The 26856-nt window shown below is 38.7% G+C and overlaps 1 protein-coding gene across 50 annotated transcripts in view; it reads right to left on the reverse strand.

The window, feature by feature from the left end:
- madd (MAP-kinase activating death domain) overlaps positions 1–26856 on the reverse strand; it is a 46648-nt gene that overhangs the window by 15144 nt on the left and 4648 nt on the right. For 12 of the 50 annotated variants that reach the window (XM_047813299.1, XM_047813290.1, XM_047813146.1 and 9 more), the window contains exons 2-20: positions 19501–19714; positions 18683–18960; positions 18099–18396; positions 14419–14728; positions 13133–13264; positions 12903–13016; positions 12700–12780; positions 9892–10064; positions 9384–9619; positions 9104–9263; positions 8449–8552; positions 8153–8349; positions 6947–7200; positions 6618–6757; positions 6299–6400; positions 1319–1427; positions 1024–1210; positions 793–943; positions 147–350 (exon numbers count right to left, since the gene is read on the reverse strand). In XM_047813299.1, the coding sequence (XP_047669255.1) occupies positions 147–350; positions 793–943; positions 1024–1210; positions 1319–1427; positions 6299–6400; positions 6618–6757; positions 6947–7200; positions 8153–8349; positions 8449–8552; positions 9104–9263; positions 9384–9619; positions 9892–10064; positions 12700–12780; positions 12903–13016; positions 13133–13264; positions 14419–14728; positions 18099–18396; positions 18683–18960; positions 19501–19559 (3289 nt within the window). In that variant the 5' untranslated portion in view covers positions 19560–19714. Of the gene's footprint in view, positions 1–146; positions 351–792; positions 944–1023; positions 1238–1318; positions 1428–3444; positions 3505–6298; positions 6401–6617; positions 6758–6946; positions 7201–8152; positions 8350–8448; positions 8553–9103; positions 9264–9383; positions 9620–9891; positions 10065–10863; positions 10921–11990; positions 12000–12699; positions 12781–12902; positions 13017–13132; positions 13265–14418; positions 14729–18098; positions 18397–18682; positions 18961–19500; positions 19715–26856 lie in introns of all 50 variants that reach the window. The other 38 variants (XM_047813188.1, XM_047813151.1, XM_047813140.1 and 35 more) reach the window with 7 other exon arrangements.

Below are 26856 nucleotides of genomic sequence, written 5' to 3' on the forward strand. Positions count from 1 at the left end.
TTTCAATGCTTGGGAAACTCTTAGTGAAGACACTTATTGGAATAAAGGATCTGAGTTAAGGCCCAAACAAAAGACTGACATCGTCCCTTTAGGTCAGGTGCTCTAACAAGCAGGGAGGCGCATGCAGGGGGCTCAGATTTACACACCAATAGAAGCAATAAAATTCTCTTCGTTCAGACTCCGGGTGTCAAACTGGTGTGCCCCTTTCCCAGTGGAAGGGGGTGGCAGCTGAATTCTGGGCATCAAGAGCACACCTGCCGCTCTGGCACTCTCAATGCGGACAGACGGACTCTCCTTACTGTCCGGACTGCTCGTGCCATCCGTGGGACTTCGCTTTCGCTTCTCTGGCTCTGTGCCATAAGGACGCGTCATGTGAAATGACATACATACAAAAACATTGACAAGGAACAAAAATCAGATGGAGGAAATAAGCAAGAGACAGGTGGTTGATTTAAGGAGATTTACTTGATTAATTGCTGTAAAAGAGGAGCAGCTGTTAAAATATTATGTAAAAGAACAGAAGGAAAGAACCAAACACAGGTGTTGAGGAAGAAATCCCACTGAAGTTTTAAAATTAGCATTTGATGAAGTTGCCGATTTTTTTAAATGAATAAATCTTAAAGACAAGATAATACATCAACCATTATGTTTTTGTTGATACCTACTTATCCAACCTAAGGAACACAGACACTCAACAATTTTGATGAAACATTTTCAATAGAAAGTTCAAGCAAGCGAGTTTGTTCGGCTTCGAAACTCGAATAAAAGTTAACAATGCCTCTTGCTTGTTACCTTTGGTTTGGTAGTGAGTGCGTGCAATTTCTAACAGGCTGAACACACTGGCCATTCCACCCAGGCCTGCATTACTGTAGGAGTGCTCCAGACTGGAAACTGTGCATTTCAGCAGGTCCAACATGCCTTTATACACCTTTCTGTTAATCTCCTATTAAACACACACACACACAATCAGCATTTCTTTCTTTTTGTCTTATTTAACTGTCTCACATAACTCATGTGACTCACCACATCTCTGATGACTTCGTGCCTAGCGTCCTCCTCTGATTGGACCGTCCGGTTGAGCTTACTAAGCATAAAGACACGCAACTGCTCGTTTTCCAGCAGACGGCGTACCTTCTTCATGTTGAGCCAACCGACACCCTGGCCATCCAACACGCTCAGCACTACATCCTTTAGAAAGTGCTGATTTTCACTGGACACAAGGATGAGACCAGCGTGACTGTTCAAGCCAGTTTTCTGGTGTTTAGTATAGAACAAAGACTTGAAAATGCCTTGAATGTCAATGTGTAAAGCATGTTACCTGGTGTTGTTGGCTCGTCCTTGGGGTGAAGGTGGCTCTCTCTTTACTGTGGGACTGTGCTTAATCACTGAGGACTTTTGATCTACCAGTGCTCGAGGAGCACGGGAGCCTGAGAAAAGAACAGTTAATTACCACCATATATTAATCCAGTACACAGAATAATAGAGAATTACAATATATGCATACACACCCTATTCAATGATGTATCAAATACATCATTACAATGCAAACACAAAATCAATACACAGCAAACAAAAGCCGAAAGTGTACACGATGCAAAGATCACGCCATGTGCACGTATAAACAAACAAACACCTTCATTTCTGTGTTTTTTTTTTTTTTTTAAGAATCCTGCACGCAGAGAAAAGAATGCTTAAAAGCATTACAGCATTTTCACTTTTTTCGAATCAAATCCACATTGCACACCGCAGTAGGAACAGTATGATCATAGCTGGTATGAACAGGACAATGGAAAAACAGACTACAGGTGTGCGCTCTCTCACACACACACAGTAAACAAAATGAGAAGAAGAGTGGAAAAAGGAGCAAGTGAAAAGTCTCACAGCAACAATATGTGAAGTGACAAGTTATATGACTCATGCAGAGACAGAACACAAACAAAATAGTAGAAAAAATAATTTGGAAACAGCTCAAATGATCAAACCACACATTTATTTTGTAGAGACAGCTGGTGTGTAAATGCCCTGATCACATTTCTACACTCAGTGTTGATGTGTGGGTAGATCACCTGTTGGGTTGGGTCCATGTTATAAACTCATGTTATAGCTAAATGTAAATCCTATTCAGTAAAAAATATACTAATTCTGTCCTTATGGATCAGGAAAATCCATTATAAGTATCTGAAAAGGATGAATGGTTTTTGAAAATAAATAAATGATTCAACAGCCTCCAAAGGTTCAGTACTAAATTCTTGGTATTGCACTAGAAGTCAGATATAAAACTAACGAGACAAAGAAATGCCATGTTCTTTAATAGTGTAATTTACTGGATACTTTAACATGCATGACACATTCTTTCATTGATTCATCCATCCATCCGACAATCCATCCATTTATCTATCCATCTTCAGTATCTGCTTTGTTTTCATCTCGCTCATAGTGGTTTAAAGTTCATTCAGCAAAATTCATAAGAAAATTCTGAATTCACAAACAAAAACTACAGAAATGAGTCTGATTGACTAAGACAGTGCGAGTGATGGTGAGAGTGAGATAACAATGTTTTTTTAATGCCACATAGACCATAGTTCCGCCTATGAATAATAGATATTTTATTGCTAGTTGCTTAAATGTGAGGACTTGCCCAAAAATTTAAAAATTAAAAAAAAAAAAATTTATTACTTTAAAATGTATGACTAATTTTTGCATTTATTTGGTAAGTAGTAACATAAGTAAACGTGTTAGCGTGCAAGTATGAGAGTAAGTATGCACATAAAGTAAACAAGTACATGAAAATGTATATAGGAAAGTTATTAAGTTAATTTCAGTAGTAAGTAAACACATATGTATTTATACTTTGATATCATAGTAGTGCAACCATTTCAGTGGACAAGCACATGAGAACATACCCAACATTCCTGCATTTCAGCAAACTTATAACACAGGCCTTATTGGTAAATTACTTAAATAAACTCAAGACATCTTTGTCAGAAAATGTTCACTTTAAACAGAAATTAAATACAAGTATCTTTAAAAAAAAAATGCTGCAGCAGCAGCTTCAGATTCAATCTGTCAACTTGCTGTTGTCATATTTGTTAAGTTGAAAACTTATATAATAAATCAGTAGTATCAGTAGTAATATATTTTAGAATTAAAGTAATGGGCCCAACCCACATAAACAGTGAATTTAGTGGATTAATGATACGAATGAGCAGATTAACTGGCCACACTAAATTTTAAGTTTACAATTCCTAGCTTGTACAAAAGTGGAAAATCGGTAATTGTGAAAAACATGAAGCCACAAAAATGAGATAACAACCGCACTGACAAATGACCAGGTGACTCTCAGCAGCATGACAAGAAACAAAGGTGGAAGAAGAGGATGCTGGGAGATGTAGTTGACTGGCTTTGGAGAAGCATGCAGCTCACGCAGCAAAGGGCGGAACCCACCTTCTCCGCTCCCCGGGCCGACCTCTGTTATTATCTCCATTAGAGAATTTAGCCCAAATACTGGACACAGAAGCCAGAATTAGTGCAAAAAGGGGGTTAAAGGGGGACAGAGAGCAACACCGGCCCAGACAGAACCAGTCCAAACATCAACCCACAAGCACAAACACCAGACATATGGACAGAGCGGAGCGGAAAAAACCAGCAGAGAGAGCAGAAGAGAAAACAAGCTAGAAAGTAAGAAAAAAAAGGTGTGTGTGTGTGTGTGTAAGAGAATGAAAAAAGGTTTTTCAAGAATTTTAATGAACTCAATTCCAGATGCTACTGTATAAACCGATAGAGAATCTTTTTCTGCCTTAGCGTGTATCTTACTGTACAAGAGAAGTTACACCATAGGTATGCACATTACAGATAAAGTCGAATCCATTAGACACAGTTTTGTGGTCTTTCTACGGGAAAATACAAGGTAAAGCAGAACAGCAAACAATGTATGTATTTGTTCTTGATTTCTTCTACAATGGCAAAATAATAAATTAGCTATGCTTTGCTACTTAGAGGGCTTTTTCATCATTGGGCTCTGCTAACCTACAGTGCTCTGTCTTCAACTCTGTGCCATAACAGCAGCTCAATGAAGGTCAAAACAAGCTCTCGCTGTCACTTTTGCCCCTTTTCCACCGAGGCAGTTTGCGTGCTGGTTCAGAGCCTGAGCCTAATTTAGAACCAGTTCTTTCTTTTTCGACAGCCAAAGCACTGGCTCTGAACCAGGAAAAGTGGTTCTTAAGTAGCACCAAAACGTTGCTGGTCTAGACTTAAGAATCGCTTGCGTCAGGCTACTGTGAGCGCATTTGTTAATGTAACTTAAGTATACTAATGTTTAATACACTTTTACTTTACCGCAATATGATCAATTATTAGCACACATGAAGGTATCACATAGTAGGTAGCTACATGCTACGGCTACCTTTTTTCTGTGTTAATGATAAAATAATGTTATGTACATTCTTGATTACAACCTCCGTTTATACAGATTACACGGAGCTGCACGTACACGTTGGATTCGACGTGTTTGGATGGCAATGTAGGTTCACAAAGCCATGAGCATTAACAGTAAAGCAACATCCTCCATTGTTGATGTGTTTGCCGCTGTTGCGCTAACGTTGCTGGGAAACATGACACGTATACAGTGACGTCAGACTCAGCTCTGTGATGGCTCTCTAGCCGATGGAAAGGCAAACCCGGGTCTTAGAAGGTTCGCCAGTGGAACCAACTTTGAACCAGCACCAGTTCTAGCTCTGAACCAGCACCTGGTTCTTTTTGGTGGAAAAGGGGGTAGGAGACTCAACCTTCAGTCAAATGTTCATAAGGTCACTTTAGTCATATTCTACAACAATATAGAGCAAATCACTTCACTGTGTAAATCACTATTTTCGCAGATGCTGTCATAGCAAGCAAGCAACAAACTTGTACCAAATGGGATACTGGTTGCTGTGATGGAGCAATCTGCACCTATGACTAACCTTCTTGCTGCTCAAAGAGATCTCAAGGGATAGAGTAGAGACTAGGAATAATATGAATGTGTTTAATATATTTAGCACAATTTCTCTTCAGATTTCTTTTTGACAACGTCTGTTTGAAAACCTGCTATGCAAACTCAATTTAATTGAAATTTAATTGACATGAATAGAGTAGAACTGTGATGAAATGTATAGAACACATAAATGGGACACATTACACACCACAAAGAGAGTCACAGGAAAAACAAAAGTCTGAAAATGTGAAATTCAAAAATTCGATTTCACAGTGTGTATATCAGTATTTACACTTTTACATGGAGACACAGAGTTTGTGTATGTGTGTGTGGGGGGGGACATCAGCACTATGGAATTATGCTTGACCACACATCAAGGGTATATCCTTGGACTAATCAATAGTCCAATAGTTTGGAGTAAAAGAAAGGAAGGATTCTCATTCTGTCAGAGGTAAAGGGGCTATGGTTATGAAAAACACAGCAAACTAGCACTAGTTCAGTGCAGGCTACAGCTATGAAACATACCAGGACTGTCAGGACTCTCATCACCACCATCTGAACAATAAAAAAAAACAATTCATCCAAAATCATAAACCAACAAAAAAAAAGGAGAAAAAAAAACACAACACCACATGATTTATGGTGCTAGGCAGGAAAGTGATATATAAATGCCCCTATTTTTCTGGGTCACACAACATTCTATTATATCGAGAAAAAAGGGAGCAAATTTAGCTCATGGATCACTTCCACAGTAGCACCGCACAGTCCAATGAACAATCAGAGAGGAGGAGGAAGAGGGGGAAAAAGGAGGATCGGGCAGGAAATCAAGCAAGGAATAAGGCAACATTCCTACCAACCTTGATCGGCTTCTTCTTTTAAATCAAAATTGAGATATTCTTAAAAAAAGAAACAAAATTAAGGTATAACGATAAGAAAAAAGGAAATTAACGCACAAAGAAAGAAAGAAAAAAAAAAAGATTCCGGTAATATGGACTGCACGTCCGAGCCCAGTACTGTACTACTGACCATTTGTTTCTTTGACTAGTAGTGAAACCAAACCCAACTCTAACAAGTGTAAACAAGCAAATAAAAGTGAAGCATAAGAAAAAAGAGCTAGTCAGACAGCCAGATAGGTAGAAAGAGATAGACGGGCAGACAATAAGCAGAGGGAAAGGCAGAAGAAACATGTTCAAAACGATGGACTGAGGCGGTGATATTAAAAATGGTTGGAAGAGAGAGAGAGAGAGAGAGAGAGAGAGAGAGAGAGAGAGAGAATAAAGGAAGGACGGTTTAGGGACAATAAGGAGGTCAAAGGACACTGTACCATACCTTTAAGACTTGGGAAAGGAGTATTCTTCTCTCTGGCTGCTTTGTTAGGAAGAGCCAAACTGGACAGACTAAAGCTGGTGCCATGGTTCTTATACAAGTTACCTACAAAATACAGAACGCATAATACATTTTTCAGGCTTAGGATTAATTCATGGATACGTTTCAGTGAACTCAATGTCATTATAAAATCCAGTGAAAAATCACATATTACACATATTATATTACTTATAAAAGATTAATGTGCAATCATTCAGGGTAGATTTTCCTTTTAATATTATCAGTTTGAAGCTAAAGAGCATAACAAGAGAAGGCCACTCACTTGCAAAAGACATGAGTCCTCCAAAGCCATCACCGCTGTTGTTAGAGATGGTGGAGTTGGGAGAACTGTTCTTAGAGTCTCCTTCTCCATCACACTCACCTGGAAGTTTCAGGCTGCTGGGCCTTAATGGGCGAGATGGCCTAAACACACATGCGTATACACACAGACACACCCATCAGACTGAATGTGCGTCCACGTTCTAAAGTCTGGCAAGGTTAAAAGTATAAAAGTACCCACTGGAAATTGATTTCCACACTGAAAAGGTCGGTCTTAATAAAAACTATTGTGAAAAACTATTGTGAGTCCATTCCTGAATGAGATAAACATACTTGTTTCCATTGACATTCTGGTGGAAGCATGGTGTGTAGCTCTCTTCTTGTTCCTCACTGTCACCCTCCTCTTCTGCAGGGAAGCCATACTGGGGCTCAAAATATGGGTTATCATATTCCCGTTTCTTATTTGTTGAGTCCGTAGGTGTGGGCTCTGGGCTGGATCGAGTGAAGGGTGGGAGACATAATCCAAGGACAGAGTTCTGTAAAGCCACACTAGCTGAGGCCTCAATCTCAACAGGCTCCGTTGGCTCCTATTCAGAAAAAAATGTAACTGGTTCCTTAAGGTGTAATTAACTAATGCTTACAATGATTCAAGATATAATTAAATCTTTACTGATGTGAAAAACATTGCTGTTATGCTCTCTCATCTCCTGCTTCGTGTCATGGCTCAGTCCATTTGTTGTTTTTGCTTTGGACTTTTCTCCATTTTCTGTTATTCAACATCATTTCCCCTCATTACGCCGTGTACTGAAACTGTATCGCCCTCCGTCTTTTACACTGTCTGCCTTTGTATTTGTGTGTGTTCAGTTCCAAACCTTATGAAAGTCTTAAGATTTTCTTTCCTTAGTTCCTGATTCTGGATTATCAGTCTTTGTACTTTGCTGTGTTCTGACCCCAAAAACGCTGAATAGCTTATAATAAAAGACACTTGATCACAAATATCCTGTTGCTCATTCTCATTTCTTAAACTTTCCCCCACTTGATTACAACATAGCAAGTCTACGTGAATCGAATTTACCATTTAAATGGTTTTCTTTTAGCAGCCAGAGTTTATCCCTTTACTCTTCACGATGATTCAACAACTCGCATCAGATCTATGATTTTCAGAACCTACTCTACCAGCCAGTGACAAATCTCCATCACTAAAACATAAATGACTGTTCAGTAATGGATTAATCACTGTAAGCTACTTGCAAAGCCTTCCCATGAATTTACATTAAAATCACTACTAACGGTAATATACATTTGTTTTGTTTAGCACGAGAAACTGTTATTAACTTAAAGAATCATAATAAAGTCAGAGTGAAGAAACATAATGATGGACACTGATTAAACGATTAGCCTTTTCTCAAATGTTGCATGCTTGATTACTAATAGATGTGCCACATAAATGTAGGTAAATAAAATGTATTATATGCTAGGGGTGCCAAAAGCTGTGCACAGAACCAGCAATCTGATTCAGTAACAAATAAATGTACTGACATGATTCACTCCTTGGATGATGGTGCTGGGGCTGGAAGAGGCTGTGGTGCTGGAGCTTGAGCGATGCGGCTGGCCATCTGTGGCATCAGCAGGCCCCTCGTTCTCAGACCCGCGCTCCTCACTCTTATACTCCTGGAATTCGTGGATTTCTACTTCACTAGCATCCTCCAGCGCTGCATGTGTCAAGGGATCAACATCTGAGAGAGAACCAGAAAAGTGAAGCGCATCCTAATTAGGAGGAATCAAAAAATATAAGGCAAGAATGGAAAAGTCAGGGAGTAGGAAGCATAACTAACTTGGTGTGTCGCCCTGGATGTCTCCCTTAATCATTTCATTTACAAAATCTCCCAGTGATGAATAAGAAGAGCTAGAATCATCATATGCCTCACTGTCACTTCCACTGTAACAAACACACAGAAACATGAAGTAAGTTCTGTTAGCAAAATGTGCAATATGGAAAAAAGAAAGTTAATTCTGTACAGGAAATTCAAAATGGAAGAATAACTAATTGTTTCTGATATATTTAATACTTTGTGACATGTACAAACTATTCCATATTAAAAAGGCAGGCACTACCAATCGACAGGCTGGCACAACTATATTTAGTGTTTGCTTTATGCCATGTTTGCTTATAGCCAAAAGAGAAAGGTCAGTTGTTAACTTTGTGTGAATGGAAGACCTCTACATTAATGTGGACAAGTGCAAACAGCTAAAATTCTAAGATCATGGCTAAATTGCTAATTACTAGTAATACACAATGTGTTTGCTGCCAAGCTTTTAGAGTCATGCATATTTCTAAATGTGACTACAGCTGAACTTTTCTGAAGTGAGCCATCTATTCTCAAAAGCAGTCCCATGGATAAGTCACACGCAAGCCTACTCACCCAAACGGACTATGACGGATTTGTATGTATTTTTCTGAATTAGTCAGTAACTGTGTGTGTTTCCTACCTGTCATCTGTAGGGTCTGACTCATTACCATCATCCTCTAGTGGTCCACTTATAGCCTCAGCAAGCTGTGAATTTCCATCATACACACGATAAAACACAGGCTGCAACTGATGAGCATACCACTTGGGCTTATCACCTATCAGGGAGGGGTCATACACATCTGAAACACACACACACACACACACACACACACACACACACACACACACACATTTAAGACATATAACCAAATTTGTTGATATTTAAAAAATAAAATCATTTCCACTATTACTACTCTTACTGTTATGAATCCTTTGGAAGGCCAGGTTTGTAGGCTTTAAAGCCCACTCCCCATAATATTCCACAGCCTGTGTGTGTGAGAGCTTGTCAGCAAACCCGGTGCGACGTGGCCGTGACGCCAGGAAAGACGTGGCTTGAAATGCTACCACGGGTCTTGGGAAGAGTCGCAGTGTTCGTGTGTGCATCTGAAACCCCTGCAGTACGTTTGGGGAGTTGAAGAATCTCACCATCGCCACTCTGAAAAATGAATATAAGGAGAATTAACCACACTTTACAATTTATCCCTCAAAAAAATAAATAAATAAATAAATAATAAAAAAAATAAAATAAAAAAAAGCTGAACAAAAGAAGAAGAAATTATTACAGAATATTAAGGTCATAATCAGAAAGAGATGTTTTTAAAATGTTTCTTTTTAGCACTCAAGCACACAACCAAACAAAATCATTTTCCGAGTTTTTTTTTTATAAACCAAAGTTTTGGATTGAGATAGAACACCGACAAAACTGACCTTGTCGCCACATCCACAGAGTCGACATCATTTCCATAAATTAGAGGGTTAAACTCGGTGGAGGAGGGGGAGGACCTATCACGGCCTGGGGGCAGAAGAGCCAGATCTTGACCCTCTTGGAACTTCTCCAGGTTTAGAATAGGCTGAGTGTTCAGACTCATACTGGTCAAAGCCTGTGGAGAAACAGATTGTGAAGGAGAGGGAAATATTGACAGAGATTGAGGGAGAGAGAGCAGAAAAATAATCAAAAAATATATACAATTGACAATAATGTCTGAGCTCAAAGCTAAAGGGCAAAGGGAAAGGCAAAGCAATCTCACTTCAGGCAATGTTTCATACACAGTGCTTATATCGTTGGGGCTGTAACTAAAAAGTACTGACCATGTTTTCAAAAGAATTTGTTAGGCTCTCTGGCTCAAAATGCCATCAAGGTTATTAACTTAACCTTGAGTCTAATTGCCTGAAATGAGCTGCAGATTTAGTGTGTTAAAGGGTTTCAATGTTAGAAAAGGGTAAGCTTATCACACTGAGCTATTTAAAATGCACTCTGAGAATACTGCTATTGCACGCTCAACATCTCTCACCTAAACAGCTGGCATTTCAACACCTTCACGCACTACTGACAATCAGGCCTGCCACAGCGCCAATTCAAACACAAAATCCATTTGATTTTCAATCTGCTCATCTAGGCTGATAACCACTGACTAACACAATGAAATATGAGTGCTGGGGGATCCAGACATGCTGAAGCCAAACTCTGTGAGTAGCAGATGATTACACGTATGTGATGTGCAAAACGGTGTATGATTGTGCACAAGTAAGACAAGAATACAGAATGCAGACAGCTGTGCGCATCTGGGCTAAAGTGTGTAATATCTGGGCAGTGTATGTATGCAGGAAAAAAAACAGCAAGAGCCAAGATTCCATGCAAATAGAAAGCATGGCACGTTCCAGAAGCAGAGATTTAGGAACCTTTGTGTCAGAGGCGAAGATCTGCTTTTGGGTGATCACAGTCAACCTAACCAGACACTGGAACACAAGACCAAACAGAGGAAATGTCACATGATTCCCGACCCCAGCCAAGTGCTGGCAAAGGATCGGCAGGGCATGTGACTGTCTCAGAGACTAAAAGCATGAGAAGAAAGAGTGAGTGGTTAAGACTAACAGAGAGAGAAAGAAAGAAAGGAAGAAAGAGACAGTGAAAAATAAAAAGACAGAAAATACCAGAATAGAATAAAAAGAAAAAAGAAAGTAAAACTCAAGGACGTTAAAACAGTATGAGAGAACACAGAAGCTTTGCATCACATACAGACAGACAGGACAGCAAATAAAAAAAGACCACCTAAGTTATTAAAGTGATTACTCTGTTACGGGTCTAAACTGATGAACGGGTAGAGATGAAGAGAAAGCAGAGGAAACTTTGTTGATAGGGGGCAAAAATTACTGAATCATTCCTCTACAAGTGGAAGCTATTTATTTACTTATCTGCATCACAGCAGACTTTTTCTCCAAAATTAAACACATACTAGGTGTCTTTATTGCCTAAAAAGAGTGATGAGAAAACAAACTACCATATTTTTGAACATAAAAGCCACACTTCTCAAAGCTGTTCACAAAAATGAGCACACATTTAGCAAAATGGGGAACATCAAAATGATGATCTGGGGGTCATAACTCAACACACAGGCTTTTATTGTACTGGGTCTGATTCAGTTTGCATCAGTAATTCCAGAATCATGATTTAATATAATAATCACTTACGATCATTTATGATCTACTACTGATATTGACGTGAATATTTGAGGTTGTATCTGCATAATAAGAAAATATAAATTAGGTAATTATCTAGTTGTGATGATTGTGTGAATCGTTCAACAGTAAGGAAGCATTGAAATATAATTGATAAGATTGTCTAAACTAGAACTCTTCAAACATTAATGTGATCATAATCAACTGGAAGTTTTTTTATTAAATATATTTGGGACAGCTCTGTTCTGAATCAGACCTGGGTTCTGGATTATGATCTAATCCGGGTTAAGAGTTCTACTTCAGGATTTTACAACACTTAAACGTACAGATGGCCCCAGAAATTGTATTACCTCCAAAAGCTAGAACAAAGTGAAGAAAGGGGAAAAATGCATTTATTATACCACCTTACAACAAAATAGTTAACATAACTTGTATATTCTGACATTAAAGAATCAAAGGCTGTTTTCACACCTAATTTTTGCTAAATTTACATTTGCTAAGATTTCTGTGACACTGGATCTATATTTGTGTTTTGTTCACACTGCACCGATTTAGAGCAGAATAATTTGGGGGGTTTTAACAATTGGTCAGAATTTAGATGAGATGTGCTTTGAAGTCGTTGTTTTACATCGTTAGAAGGTCAAGGGTTTTTAATCAAAGAAACAAATGATGCGGTTGTTAAATACCGGATTAAAGTATACGAATATTACCCATAGTTTAGGAGTATCAACATTTTTGAACTTTTCTAAACGCATGCATATTGTGCAGAATTAGATTTTAAATAGAATTTGGAACGTTTTCTGTATTTCTTGCAACAATGCTGCAGATTGAATAATTGCTGCGGATAATATGGAATTAAGCCAAATTAATTGAAGCAAATGTGAGTTCTTATTCACATGCTCTAGAAATAATTAGTTGGCACCAAATTAAATAGGTGTGGAAACACTGGCAAAAAAATATTAAGTAATAAATAGAAACTATTATTAGACACATTTTATCAATCTGGTCAATCGATCAACTAGTGGGAAATAAATGGCTAATTGCGCCATAATATTCTACCTGCTTCAGGTGTTTCTTCAACTCTGTTGCTTCTGGTTCAGGCAAAGGTGGGAGAATTTCTGCATTGTTTGGAACAATGACCTGTCAACAGAAAGCATACATTGATAATGTGTAATGAGCTTGAAACTAAATGAAAACAGCAGATGGATAAGCAGTTTTGTGACCACGCTGTCAGACTGATTTATTTGATACAGCTTACTGACCTTGTTGCAGTCCAGATCCACCAGCCAAACATCATCAGGCATCTTAAAGTCTGATTTATACAGGAAGAAGCTGGCGGGTACGCCAATGATGTATGGAGTGGGTGCTAGTAGGAGCTGGGAAGCAAAAAAGACAGGGAGATAAATAGATGATATAAAATGCAGAGACTAGCTGCTCTTGTAGGTAAGTCAGGTACTGATAGTTTATCAAAATTTGTACCACATTACAGTACCTGCTCAGCTGAAGCCATACAGGTGGGTAGTAGAGGGATGACGGGAAACATGTACTCCAGAGGATAGATCATGGCCACAAAAGCCATCACACTCATAGAGAGAGCATTGTAATCCCGAGATTGAAGTACCACCTACAAACAGAGGAAAGGATAAGATTTTCCCCACCATTCTGTGTGGATGTATAGTAAAATATGCTAAACTTATAAAGGCAACTTTTTTATAAGTGACACAGCACTATAGCTTAGGACTGGGACTGATTTTTTGTAGGATAATTCAAATACAATAATTAAAGTGAAGTGAAATGCAATGCAACAGGAAATTACTCACATTTTTAATTCCTAAAAAAAAATTTAAAAAAAATCGATTCGGGTATCACATGACTTAAACAGTGGGGAATCTCTTCCACATGTCACTAATAAAAAGCTGTAGAGTTTAGATATTGTATTTCACACTGTTCATTAACGCCTTTTCTTTCTTTTTTTAATCTTAAATGCAATGCAGTGAGGCACGGATTGCTTTGAAAGGAGAACCATGTTCAATTGTGACAAGTTTGGCACAGAATTCTCTAAAAATCCAATCCCAAGCTTATTGTTTTTCTTGTGATCAAGTGACGCAAGAGAAATACAATGAAATTTTAGCTTTTCAGCACAGAATGGTTTTCGCACATCACAAATAAAAGGCTATGCTGTTAGAGTATTGTTTTTCATGTAATTTGATCGTCGTCACCGCTTTGGCACAGAATCTTCTCCATACACATCAGAAGTATTTTTTATGTAGAAACATTTGATTTAGATTAATCTTCCAGTGTAGTTTTTTTATTCATGATTGTGTGGTTTCATACCAGAAGCTATCTTACATTTACAGGATTTAGCATGACTTACATTTTTATTTCAGTTTATACACCTGAGCAATTGAGGGTTAAGGGCCTTGTTCAGGGGTCCTGCCGTGGCAACTTGGTGGACCTGGGATTCGAACCAATGACCTTCCGATCAGTAGTCAAACACCTCAACCACTGAGCTACCACATCCCACCTTGTTTCTAAAGCTCTAATCATCAAATCCATAGTCTTTTGGAATAAAAAGTGACCAAAAATCAAAAAGTTACATACAAAAGTTCACCATAAGCGGCACTGTGCTCACTATCGGATAATTTCACCCAATAAATATACAAACTAATGTCATGTTTCATAAGGACAATAGAGTATAGATAACCCGGTTTCTGAGTTTGAAAAGAGCCTGAGAACATGATTACTAAGCTAGAGAACAGTTTGTGGGCAGCTTCGTACCTTGTGTTCAAGCAGGATGCAGCTGAGCACCTGGAGGCAGGCGTCCACCCCCAGTAGCTCCAAAGGAAGGTGCAGTGGAAAGTCCACAAGACAGAATCGGGAAGAGTCGGGCAGGGCGAAAGTAAGAGCCGGCTGCAGTTCTGGAGGAAGCACTTCCACATCGACACGTCGCACACCTGCTACAGGCACCGGCGAACGCAGTAGCCTGTACACCCACGATTCCATTTCCCTCAGGTCATGGAGTAGCTGAGTACCTTTCTCCTTCTCCTCGACAGAAAGCGCGCCAGCCAACACGCGCCACATGGCGTCCCTGGAGGATACACACACATACGCATACAAACAGGGATACATAAATATCTTGAGGATGAGTAATGTTGTCAGTACAATTATATGCAGAATTCTAAATCCAAGGTGTCGGACAAACAACTCTACATATCAACCAAAATGGCACTTCAACATGCAGTCACTCAGACATACATCTTGTTAATCTAGAACAATTTTGGACAGAAATGTTATCATTGTCATCCACACTGCATCCTAGGTTTTTGTGTAGCTGGTATACTGACAGGCACATCGTTTTATCATCACCCGTCACTGCATACACTACCCACAATTCACAAGTGTTTACACCCTAGAGCCTGAGAAGGTGATGACACTGCAGAAAGCAGGTCTAAGAATAGGATCATTAGTCTCAATGACTTGTGACACCTGGCATCCTGTAGACTATATTACCCATCCCCAAGTCATCCTTTATTCTTTCTTCCTCTGCTAGGTAGCGCTCCCTCTATCCACCTGCTTTACAGTACATGGGCCATGTGCAGCTCGTCAGGTTTACTGTTCTAAACAACACTACTATCCTTTCTAAGGGAGAGGAAATGGATGCAATAATACAAATATCTGACATTTAAAAATGCCAGTATCTTATGAGCTTTGTGTACAGTCAGGAAATTGTTGCCATTTGCCATTTATACATGATCGTGTGCTCGATGCTTTTTTAAAAATATCTATTAAATTGGCTGGGAATCAGAAAGAACACAAACCCCGCACAGAAATCTTGCACAGAAATGTACACCGCTTCCCATCATTTAAATAGTAGACATTCAGTTAAGTGGACTATGGCAGGTTAGAATTAGGTCACACACCACTTGACCCAAGCATTTCGGTCAATGAATATGTTCCATTATTATCGGCAAAACGAATACTGCTTTATGCTCAACACTGATAGTCACTTTTCAAAATCAGAGCTTGTGTGTGTGGGTTGTAGTCAGGGTAGAGAAAGGGGGAGTGTGTCTTTGATGACAGGACAGTGAGAAGGCCATAATTTTCTTCTGTGAAAGCCTCCCACCTCCTGCAGCCGGTCCCTGAGGAGAATCAGCAGCCTCAATCTGTTAAAAAGTCTGCTTCAGCTGTCTCATTCTTACATAAGCACATTTCTCATTTAGTCCTTATCTCTCTATACTTCTGACAGCTCTTGCTATCTCTCTCTGACAGGCACTCTGTCTTTGTCTCTCTGGTATCTCTTGCTCACACAACCTGTCTTTTTGTCTTCGGCATCTCGACCGTTCTCGCTCCAATGTTTCTCTGTATCTCAGTCTATTTTAGTGTTGCTACACTGATATGTGAAAACCTTACAACCAGAGCAACACTACCCTTTGGCCCTATACCCTCTGCATGCTGCTATCAACATGTGTTAATTCAGATTCTACACTTTACAGCTCCCTGATAAAACTAAAGTCAAATCGCACCAGAGCAACAACCCCCAAAGCAATTATTTTCCTACATTATAATTAAGTAATATGTTTTTTTTCCTCAAGAAAACATAAATCAAAGTCATAGTTCCGATTACAAGGGCACAGTGAGACAACCCACGTGCATGTGTATGCGTGTATGCCCACCGAAAGACCAGTGCTGGAGCAAAGTCAAAATCGCACTTTATTTGCCAGGATGATGCTGTGCAGCTACAGAGCGAGTGCTTGAGTCACAATTGCCCTTTAGAGGTGGTCATTACACAATCTGCATACTACTAAACTCCCACAAATGTGCTGCTCTGATAGAGGAATAAAATCTCTCGTTTTCAGTCCGTGCACATGAAATCTGTTTGCTTGAGAAACAAAATTTACTTCAATTGTTATTGCACAGATTAACTTGCGTGAATTTCGGTAATACAATAAAAACCTAAATGTAGATAACACAGAGCTGTATACTGTCATGACCTATGAATTAAAAACAAATCTTCACTTCTGCCTAACCAGTTGACTAAATAAAAGGAACAATTAGTAGTGGATTTTTGCAATTGTCTGGGAATATTTTTTAAAACCTGGTAAATCGAGATAATGATCTTGGGGGTTTTTTGCAGTGAAAAAAAAAACAAAAAAACACCTTAATTGCATCCTGAGTGACGTTACAGGTCATAAAATATTAAAATTCTGATTATGTGTGGTGCCGACTTCAGTGGGTATTTTCTTAGCACGTTTACATACAACTCTTTAATGCTGCTTTAAAGATGCTATAAAAGTAACCTATAAGTAAACAGAGATGAGGTTACACCATTGCCTTCAGCATGTTCGCACCTTTGATAATTTGCACAGAGCACTCTGTTTTTAAGGAACTTTATTGCTCAATTTATTTCACATACTCGTTGAGCAAATCTAAGGAGTTTGGCTTGAAAAAACAAAATCGGGGCCTGAACCCACAAATGCAACTTGTCACAAAACTGGTTGCTAAGTTACAACAGAAAAAAGACTCCACAGAGAAAACGGAAAGGGGGAGCCATCACTCAAAACGCTTATTGATCTGAAAGAGGCTTCTAAAGCATTCGTGCAGATTGTTTAATGATAGACACTTGAGGAGTGAACCATCACCGTGGCCTGTCACCGCAATATAAGTCCATTGTCACACAAACGCACACCAAATGACTTACATAACCTTCCGATGGAGAGAACATGATAATCATCATAATCATCATCATCATCACTCCCCTCACCGTCTCAATCGAAAATGCTCTCACGATCTCTCCCTTTCTCTCTCTCTCTCTCTCGCACACAACGAAGGATGTCAGTAAATTCTCTAACGGCACATCCGCTTCCATTTTAATAAACCACTACCTGATCCTTTTCTACACCACATGGCTAATTATTAATGCCTTCTCATTTGCAGCACTATGTAAAAAGCAGTGTGTTATTAGAATAGATTCAGAGCAAAAATGGAGGGAAACTGTCTGGATGGATATCCATCAGGAAAATTACAAGCTGTCTTCACCCGCTGAAACATAACAGTAACAGCAGACTATTATTAAAGTTAATGAAAATGAGCAATTAAAAAAAAAAAGAAAAGAAACACTGCTCTTCCAATCATATCACAAAAGAGCTGAACACAGGAAGAAAGTAAACCAAAATGTCTTAAGATAGATTTCAATCAGCACTGCATACACCTAGATGCTTCAAACGATTCAATACACTTATTTTTCTGCACAGTTAAAACTAGACAGTGTCATATGACAGTTTACAGAAACAGAGAGTTAAGCAGCACAGGGTTATTAAGGGGACAGGGGGATGAAAAACTCCTTGAGACAACATGAGAAAGAAAGCCTTGAACAGAAAAATATGGTCCGGGATCCAAAAAAAACAAAAAAACAACAACAAAAAACTAGAATACTGGTGTATACTGATGTGTGTACTCACCGCTGGTTAAACCTGGTAGGTCCTGCTCTCTGGTTGAGTCTGTGGCTACAGCAATCCACCATGCGTTTAAGGATGTACAGACACTCCCTGAAGGTGGTGAAAAATGGGTAGTGGCTCAGGATGCACAGTGAAGTCAGCATGCTGTTGCGATTCCGTGCTGATACCCTGGTGCTGCGTTTGGGACGTGGTGACCTTCCAGTGCCTGGCTCTGGCACTGTGTGGTCACCCGAGAGAGACAAGGTGGAGGGGTCACATTTCTCGGTGGCCTCGACTGCAGGGTCTGTCTGTGGAGGCTTGTCTGTACAAAGAGAAAATTTATGAGAAATAAAATCTCTCAAGAGCACAAGACAATTTGTCAAATGTGTACATTAAAAGACATGATGCACACCATACTGAGCTTTTTCTGTTGAAGGAAGAACCACTATTATGCAGCATTACATTACGACTGTGTCTTAGGAGCACTGGAGCAGCCGCTGTATGCAGCGACAGCAATTTAATACAAGACAGATCCTATAGCACCTGCATGCTTTAACTGATTACATTACTGAAATATTCATTTTAAAAGGTGCAGAGGGACAAATAACCTTTGCATTCTGAACGTGAGCGATGGTGGCCTCGTTGGAAGCAGCGGTAAAAGTTGAGACAGATGCCATAGCGTGTGATGCCTGAGTCCTTGTCTGTGAGTGTAAAGACGAAGGAGGAGTCATCACGCAAGCTGACTCGCCGCTGCCGCACACTCAAGCAGCCTTCCGGTTGGCAGAAAAACACCACATCTGGGGGCAGGGGGAAGTCGGAGTGGTCCTCTAGTGGATAGCGCCTCAGCAGCTGGGGAGTCTGGGCCACACTCTCGCTATTGGGCTGCCTGTGTGGAGGACAGAGAAAGAGAACAGTGAATGACACTGAAGTGTCTGGACAGGAAATTAATCTCAGATTTGGGTTAAATTTAGCTGCCATTAGGGACTGTCTGTTGAAAACCTTGATCAAAGCTTTCATCAGCGTTACCAGAACATTCCTATTACAAAGCCCCCTTTTCAGCATGTTTCAATTAAGAGCTGCGTGATTAAAGTTTCAACACGTCTGTCAACGCTTAACCCAGTGGACTTGCCCATGCATTATATGCAGAACATAACTTGGAACAAAACAGGATATAAATAGATCAACTGTAACAATTCGCAGCAGCAGAGTGCCAATGTTACTACAAGTATTAAGCATACAAACCTGGCACACACCTCAGGCAAACATCTTACATACACTCCCACTAATGCATGCTTACTGACTAACACACCCAGTATACGCATGGCAGCCAAGAATCATTGCTCCATGCAAAACACTACAAGGAACCTAGAACATACACGGGTTCATGCAGACAGACAGACAGACACACACACACACTCTCTCTTACCTGGCTCCAACTACAACAAGGTAGTCCAGGAGGCGCTGACACGGTTTCTTTTTCTCCATCTTTAAAAGTATAGTATGTCTAAGTCATGGCAACCGTAGCTCTGATTAGTTCTCTACACAGAAGCTGTCCAATCAGGATGCAGTTAGAAGCAGGTAGTTCTAGAAAAGCAGGAGCCAATCATTTTGTTTAGAGCCTTGCAGGAAACAAAGTTTACCTGAAAGACAGAAATAAGAAGACGTTCATGGTAAATCATTTCCAGAATACTGAATATTGTAAATTAATACATATTTAAAGCAAAATCCACATCGAAACCCGTATTTTCATGTGTGCCTCATTGTAAATACATCAAACCATTAGGCATCACAGGTATGTAATGATATCATTTTTATTAAGCATCTTGATACCACTCACATAGGTGCTCAATCCCAGATGTATTCCCACCTTACGCTTAGGGTCCAGATCCAATGTGAAACATAACCAAGCACTTAGAATCAGATCAAAGTGACTATGAATTAGAGCTGTGCGATTAATCGTTATTATCGATTAATTCGAATGTGGTTTATGTCGATGTTGAAATAAGCAGGTGCCTCGATGGAAAGATAGATGCTTCCATCGCTAAATACATTCTGCCCCTATAAACAGCAAAAGCCTGGATTAATTCCTATGCTCAAAATAATCGACCGCTGATACGAGCTTCCAAGCTGAAAGTATTTTTCAGAATTAAAAAAAAATCTATTCTATAGTCTCTGGTGTTTTATTATTATTATTTTTAAATAATTGTTTTAGAATCAAAAATCGAATTTTCTCTCAAAAAATCGGGGATTCAATTTAGAGGACATATCGCCCAGCTCTACTATGAATCACTAATAATAATAAATCTTATTTTCTATAATATCACGATCTCTAAAATTGTGTCATCCTGATAAAGACTAGTCTGAACATTCAAGCTGAACATATACAATGAACACCTCCAGTTCTCCCTAATGCATTTTTATTTTGACAGGAACTGCAGCAGCCAATGTAAACACATACATACAGGCAGCTGAAAAGCAATTTCATCCTATTCACCAGAGGCTCCAGCAGCATATGTGTGCATACAATCCAAACCAAATAAGCTCACACTAACAAACAATACATGCTTTTCAGGTAGAGATGAAAGAAACCATTAAAATACAATCTACCTGTATAGCCTCAGCATTTCATCGTGTCTGCTTTAAAGTGAGGTTTGTTTACTTTCCGACTACCTATTCTGACCCACGGCTTTTTACCAGGGGCAAAGATAATCGGAATGACAAAAGAACCTGAGATCTTGATTTAGGAAGATGAAAAGGAACCAATAAAGAGAATAGGAAAGCCCACATTTCCCTGCTTATCCCACACTAATCTGGGTCAGTGTTTATCAGACTGCTCCATACTTACACAGGAGTCTGAACAATCCATTTGGCATGTGTATGACACAGCCCTTGTGTTTCATGGCTTCAATTCTTTCCTCATTTCTATGGTTCACTGCAAGACTCGGCATAATGCAATCTTATATTGAGTTAAGGCTCTGTGCCTGAGGAAACACATGACTGTCTGCTGTAAGAAAGCAGCAGGGCCAATGCACTGAAACTCTCACTCGCAGCTACAAAATCCATCCACTTTATGTAATACATAAGAAAAACTTTGCTCTGAATTTCGAGCTAGTGCCAGACTCCCCATTCTATGGAGTTAGGCAGTCAAATGTAATTTAATGATTGACTAGATACTTAATAAATACAAGCTAAATACTTGGTCAAACTTGGAAATGGTATTTAAGTAGCATGATATTCCAAGTGAAACCCTGCTTAATTTACTTAAATTAGTCATTAAATATAAACCCTTCAATTCTGGCAATAATCCTCTGTGAAAATGTGATGTATTCGGATGTCTTCAAATGTCAGAATGCTGACTGAATTTCAAGTACACTCAGGCGGTTCTTAGCTTATTGGACATATATTTTTCCTAAGATTTAAGAGCCTTGATTGGAGATATTAAGATCTTACAGCACGTGTGTTTCAACATCTGGCACGTACAACATTACAGATTGTGAAAGACTTGGGTAACCCAAGAGATTTTGTCATGTTGACTCAAAAGCAATGAAAATTCAGCAACACACAAACAAAAGTGCTATTCATTTCTTCAAAGCCGCTTGCTTATGAGACAGGATATAATTGAGTAGCTTAAGGACCTTGATCAGTGGCAAACAACCAACAGTGGCAGTACCAGGGTTCAAATTCACAAGCTTATGATCGGTAGCCCAGTGTATTAGCCACTGAGCATCCAATGTCATTTTCCAGTCTATTTCACCCTCTTTCATCTATTTCATTACAATTGGTGTTCATGTGTGTCGGAATATTGGGTGTGGACCACACCATGTGCGAAAGTAATTGCGTCCAGCTTTTCAAGTTGGTTGAACTTGTTAATCCTCCTATTGTGAGCAGCCACATACATGTCTAGGTATGCAGAACCCTAATGACCTCTCAGTATATTCAATACAACAACAACAAAAACAAATCTACTCATGGTTATGGACCGGAGTATTCTGGTGCACCATATTTAACTGAATGCAAATTCTGTTTAAAGTATCTGCTACTCTGGTAGGACAATGCTGAAAACCAAAACAGAGAATATCCGAATCCAACAACCACTGGACGTCATGCATATTCAGCATACACTGAAGTCAGTGAGTCTTTCTCAGGCCTGTCCAGCAAAACACATTAATTCTGCTCTCTGAATGTCACACCCTGCTGCAGGCCTTTACTTTGTGATTAATAGGCAAACTAATCTGCCGTGAAGGCAAATCCTAGCTTTCCATTCCACCAACCACACCAAAAATATCATTTCAGATGTGGAGAAGGAAAAGAAACAGATGTATATGAAGCTCTTCGGCCTCGGGATGTTTTGTAATAGATCAATAAAACCAATCCAACGGCTAGTTTTTTAATGATCTAACACCACGGCCTCCACATTAATTTTAATAGTGACAGTGTCTTAATGAACCTTCGATCAATCTTCAGAAAGGTGCTGCAATCATCGTAAATGCCTAAACATCAGGATGTCTTGAAAACAAACAAATCAATATGGGTGCCTTACAGGAAAGAAAAAAGAAAAAGAAAAAAAAACACATTATATTTTCCAGTACTTCAAGGCTCACATGCCACTTTACAGTATGTATTTATTTAGTCATGCAAACAATTTTTTTTTTTAACGTACTAAAGCAAACAAAGTGTTACAAACTAGTTGTGAAACTTGTCACTCAAGTTGGTTCTCACCTTTAATCTTCTCACAATGCTAAAATTATTGTATTATACCTAATATAAATTCCAGGTATAATAATAATTGCAAATAATAATTGGAATAATACAAAAAAGAGAGTAGAAGATTCTCACACATAATGTACTAAATTTGTAAATACATTTGTTGGCCCCAACATCCAGGTGAATGGAATCAGTATTAATCCTGAGAATGCATGTGTGTGTGTGTATGTGTGTTTGTGTGAGTGGGACATGTTTGATTCAACAGCTTGCTCAATTGTGTAGTGTGGAAAAAGTACAGAGACTCCAGAGACCCTGTGCGAATCCATGATGTCATGTGATTTTGATCCCATGTGCATCCTTGTGTGCCTGTATCTAACCCAGTGCAATCAATTCCAAGGTAATGAGTTTCAATTCTGGTCTTTTTTTTTTTCTCTCCCCCCAATCGGTGCAGCTGTGAATGTTTTTTGCGAGCAGACAATTCATTTGGCGAAATGTTGCATAGTGGAATACATAAGGAAAAACAAACAAACTTGGAAATGGCAAGAGAAAAATTAATACTTTTTCTGGACTATGTATATGAAATAATTTATCATATAATGAACCAAAACATATGAGTTCCAATAATAGTGATATGACATAAGGTTTATTTAGGATTAATTACAGCATCTAATGCAGTTGAAATGTTTATATTTATGTTTGTTTTTATGATGTTAAACAGAGCAATTAAATGGCCCTGCTTAAGGAAGCCACAGTGGCAGTCTGGTGTGGCGAGGATTTGTACTCAGACTCAGTCAGTAGGTTTTTCACCCCGAGGGGGTTTATTTGCAGCCAGTAGGCTTGTCCTTTAGAAAGCCTTATAATTGAGACATGTGAGGATTAAATGAGCTAATCTATAATCAGAGAACACAATCCTATTCCTCACATGGGTTACTTGTGCTTTATATGTAATTTAGGCAATGAAGAAAGAAAGACAGAGTGAAAAAAAGACAGACAAAGAGATTTGTTTAATTCATCCTCACACATTCACTTACACCTGCTGCTGACTGCAGACCTTTTCAAAAAAATATATAAATGTAAATAATCCTTATTTTAAAGATCCATTTCCTGTACTATTTGCTGTAGATAGTGCTGTTCATATTCATATTTTTACACATCTCCATTTCCCAAAGTCCATTCTAATAAATAAAAAAACGCCATAAATTGTTTAAATTGTATATTTTTAATTGCACTGTGTTGACAGTGTACAAAGATCAGTTAAAATTGTAATGATATTTAGAAAAGGCACAAATTTTTTTCCTGCAGATAAATTTCTATTTCAAGCACCCCAAAACCAGACAGGAATCTGAGCTTTTTCAGGTTTAATAGAGTATGGGGGCAGTAATATCTAAATAACTGTGGCAATTTCAAAAACTAAACAGAGTATGGATTTTTAGGTGATTTCACAGTAATGTGCATTAAACATTCAAATAAAAGTGTAATGCTGAAATAAATCTTATCATCATCATTTCTGCATTAATGCTCTTTTTAGGCATCTTCAGTGATTATTGCAGAACAACAAAGAGCTCTGGTTCAAAACAAACAAGCACAAAAACCCAAATCACTTTCTGATGATCATCACCATATAATGACAATTATTTGTCGAATGTTAGATCTTCCACTTTGTTGTAGGCTTAATATCATAATTCCTTTTGTCTCTTTTGTTGACCTCAGAATGAATATACAGGCCATTAATGTTTCATTTTTTACTTGTCTGTTGTCTAATGTTTACACATTATTTCTTTATTTCAGAGAGAGAACGTGAGGACGCGTGCGTGTGAGCTGTGGGAAATTAATATTACAGCTCAAATCATTACAGATTAATAAAATAATTTTGCTGGGGAGTAAAATACTGTTCTTTTGCCATATGTTTGGGTGATATTCAAGCATACGCTGATGTTTCATTGTGGCTCTCCAATGCAAAATTATAGCACACTAAGCCTAATTGGTATTGAGCAAATCTGTGCTGCCCTGCACTGCAAAAACAGACCGTGTCCGTAATGGACTGGAGATAACTATCTATTGTTCACAAAAGCACAGAGCTAACTACACTGACTGGCATCTGCTCCTCCACCCAGAAAAACAAACAGCTTTTCTGCCTCACACAAACACAGCAGCGGAAATGTTTAACAACCAAATATTACAAGAAATTAATTGGAAAAGTGCAGTAAGAATGATTACACTAACACTAAGGAACTGATATACCCAGTTTTATCCTGACTCATAGCTAATTCTTAGAGAATTTTATAAATGTTATAATATGCTACGGTTAATCAGACATTTCATTAATTGAACATTTCATTCAGCTGAGATTATTATTCAGTAAGTATGAAAGCAACATACTTTAATTGGGTTACAAAAAAACAAAAAAAAAAATAGTTAAAATAGTACCAAACCTCCCACTACATTATCTAATTCACTGCTGGGTCTGTGATCTCAAAGCTCTGTGACAGATGGTGTCAGGCTCCTGTGATTAGCCTCAGAACGATTCTCACGGGATCGAGGCCTCTGAAGCGGTTAAGACTAATGTACTCTGCTCAGTATCAGGAACACCTGCTGCATACACAGGACTTACAAACTTACAAAATGTCAAGCCCAAATAGCTCCACTAGACTTTGTGTATAGAGTTGAATCTGGCTAATGCTTTCACACCCTCAGCCCTTCAGTCATCTGCAGGCATTCTAAGGTGTCGTGGAACTGGAGGCACTGGGCTCAAAGGTCAACTCGGCAGGTTTCCAGCTTATTGCTAAGGGAGTGGCATAAAGCTGTGGGAAGGGAAAATGTTCTTAAATGCCTACAAGGGCCACCAATAATGGCCACTTAGACAAGATAGCTGCTGACAGAGCGATGACTTCTAGATCTCTGAAACGTGGCCAGCAGGGTAAGAAAGGCTGTGCTTCAGAAACCCTGTAGTTTTAAAAACATATACTATATATTCTAAATTTAATTTATTCTTATACATTGATCGCCCTTATCCAGAGCGACTTACATGTGCTGATTAGTCAGATTCATTTGTGAAATTTTCTGAGACTATAGTTAATGATCTAAATGTGAAAAAAAGACAATGTTTAAGACAATAATTGTTCTGCTATTTCATCGTTTCTATATTTCTGATGTTATTGTATATGAACAAATCCTGCTATGCAATCAAACAAGTGACCAATGATTACCGAAAGTGTGTTGTATTCAAGTAGAAAATAAAATTTCCATCAATATCTGACAGACAATTAACTTTACATCCAGTGTAAGGTGTATGCTGCGTCAAGGATTCAGCTGCTGCAGGTTCACAGATTCAATACAACATCCCCAGCCTTCTGCCATTAATTTACACCACAGTAGACATGTTTCCCTGAAGGATTTTAATGATTCATTGCAGAAGGTAATTCATGTGGCAAGTAAATGCATAGCTGACATCGACTGTCCCACCCGCCAGCAGCGCATATGCTCAGTGAAATCCTCTGTGCACTGTTCTCTCTGACATGTATTCACAAAGCTGAAGAGTACCATCACGTAAACCTGAGTACAAACTGCCAAGTGCCTTAGCTGAACTTTTCCATACAAACACTAAATAAAAAAAGATGAATCGCAAAATATCCTGAGCCAAAACACCAAAGCTGAAAAGAAGAGCACTATTATTTTACTTTAATAATATTGGTACTATTTAATATTATTATTTCCCATTTTGCCTACTGATTCTATTTTCTTCTACAGCACACTGAAACACACCACTCATTAATTTAATATAAAGTGAAGTAACCTCTGATCAGATCATGTCTCTGAAGACACGAATCTAATAATGATGCAGAGCAAATGGATCGCGTGATGACGTGAAACTGGATAATTAGGCATGCAGATCGAGTGACTAACCTCTGGACAGGGGACTGCTGTGACTATTTATGATTTTTGTTTGTTATTAAATTCTGCTTGTTTCATTACAGTGCTGTTTTAATGGTTAGTGTTAGAGGATGGTTTGGGAATATTACTATGCAAATTGATTTAAATGGAGGAAGTTCAAATAATTTTATATATATTTTTGTAATAA

This window comes from Tachysurus fulvidraco, chromosome 1 (genome assembly GCF_022655615.1).
Source record: "Tachysurus fulvidraco isolate hzauxx_2018 chromosome 1, HZAU_PFXX_2.0, whole genome shotgun sequence".
Classification (NCBI taxonomy): Eukaryota; Metazoa; Chordata; class Actinopteri; order Siluriformes; family Bagridae; genus Tachysurus; species Tachysurus fulvidraco.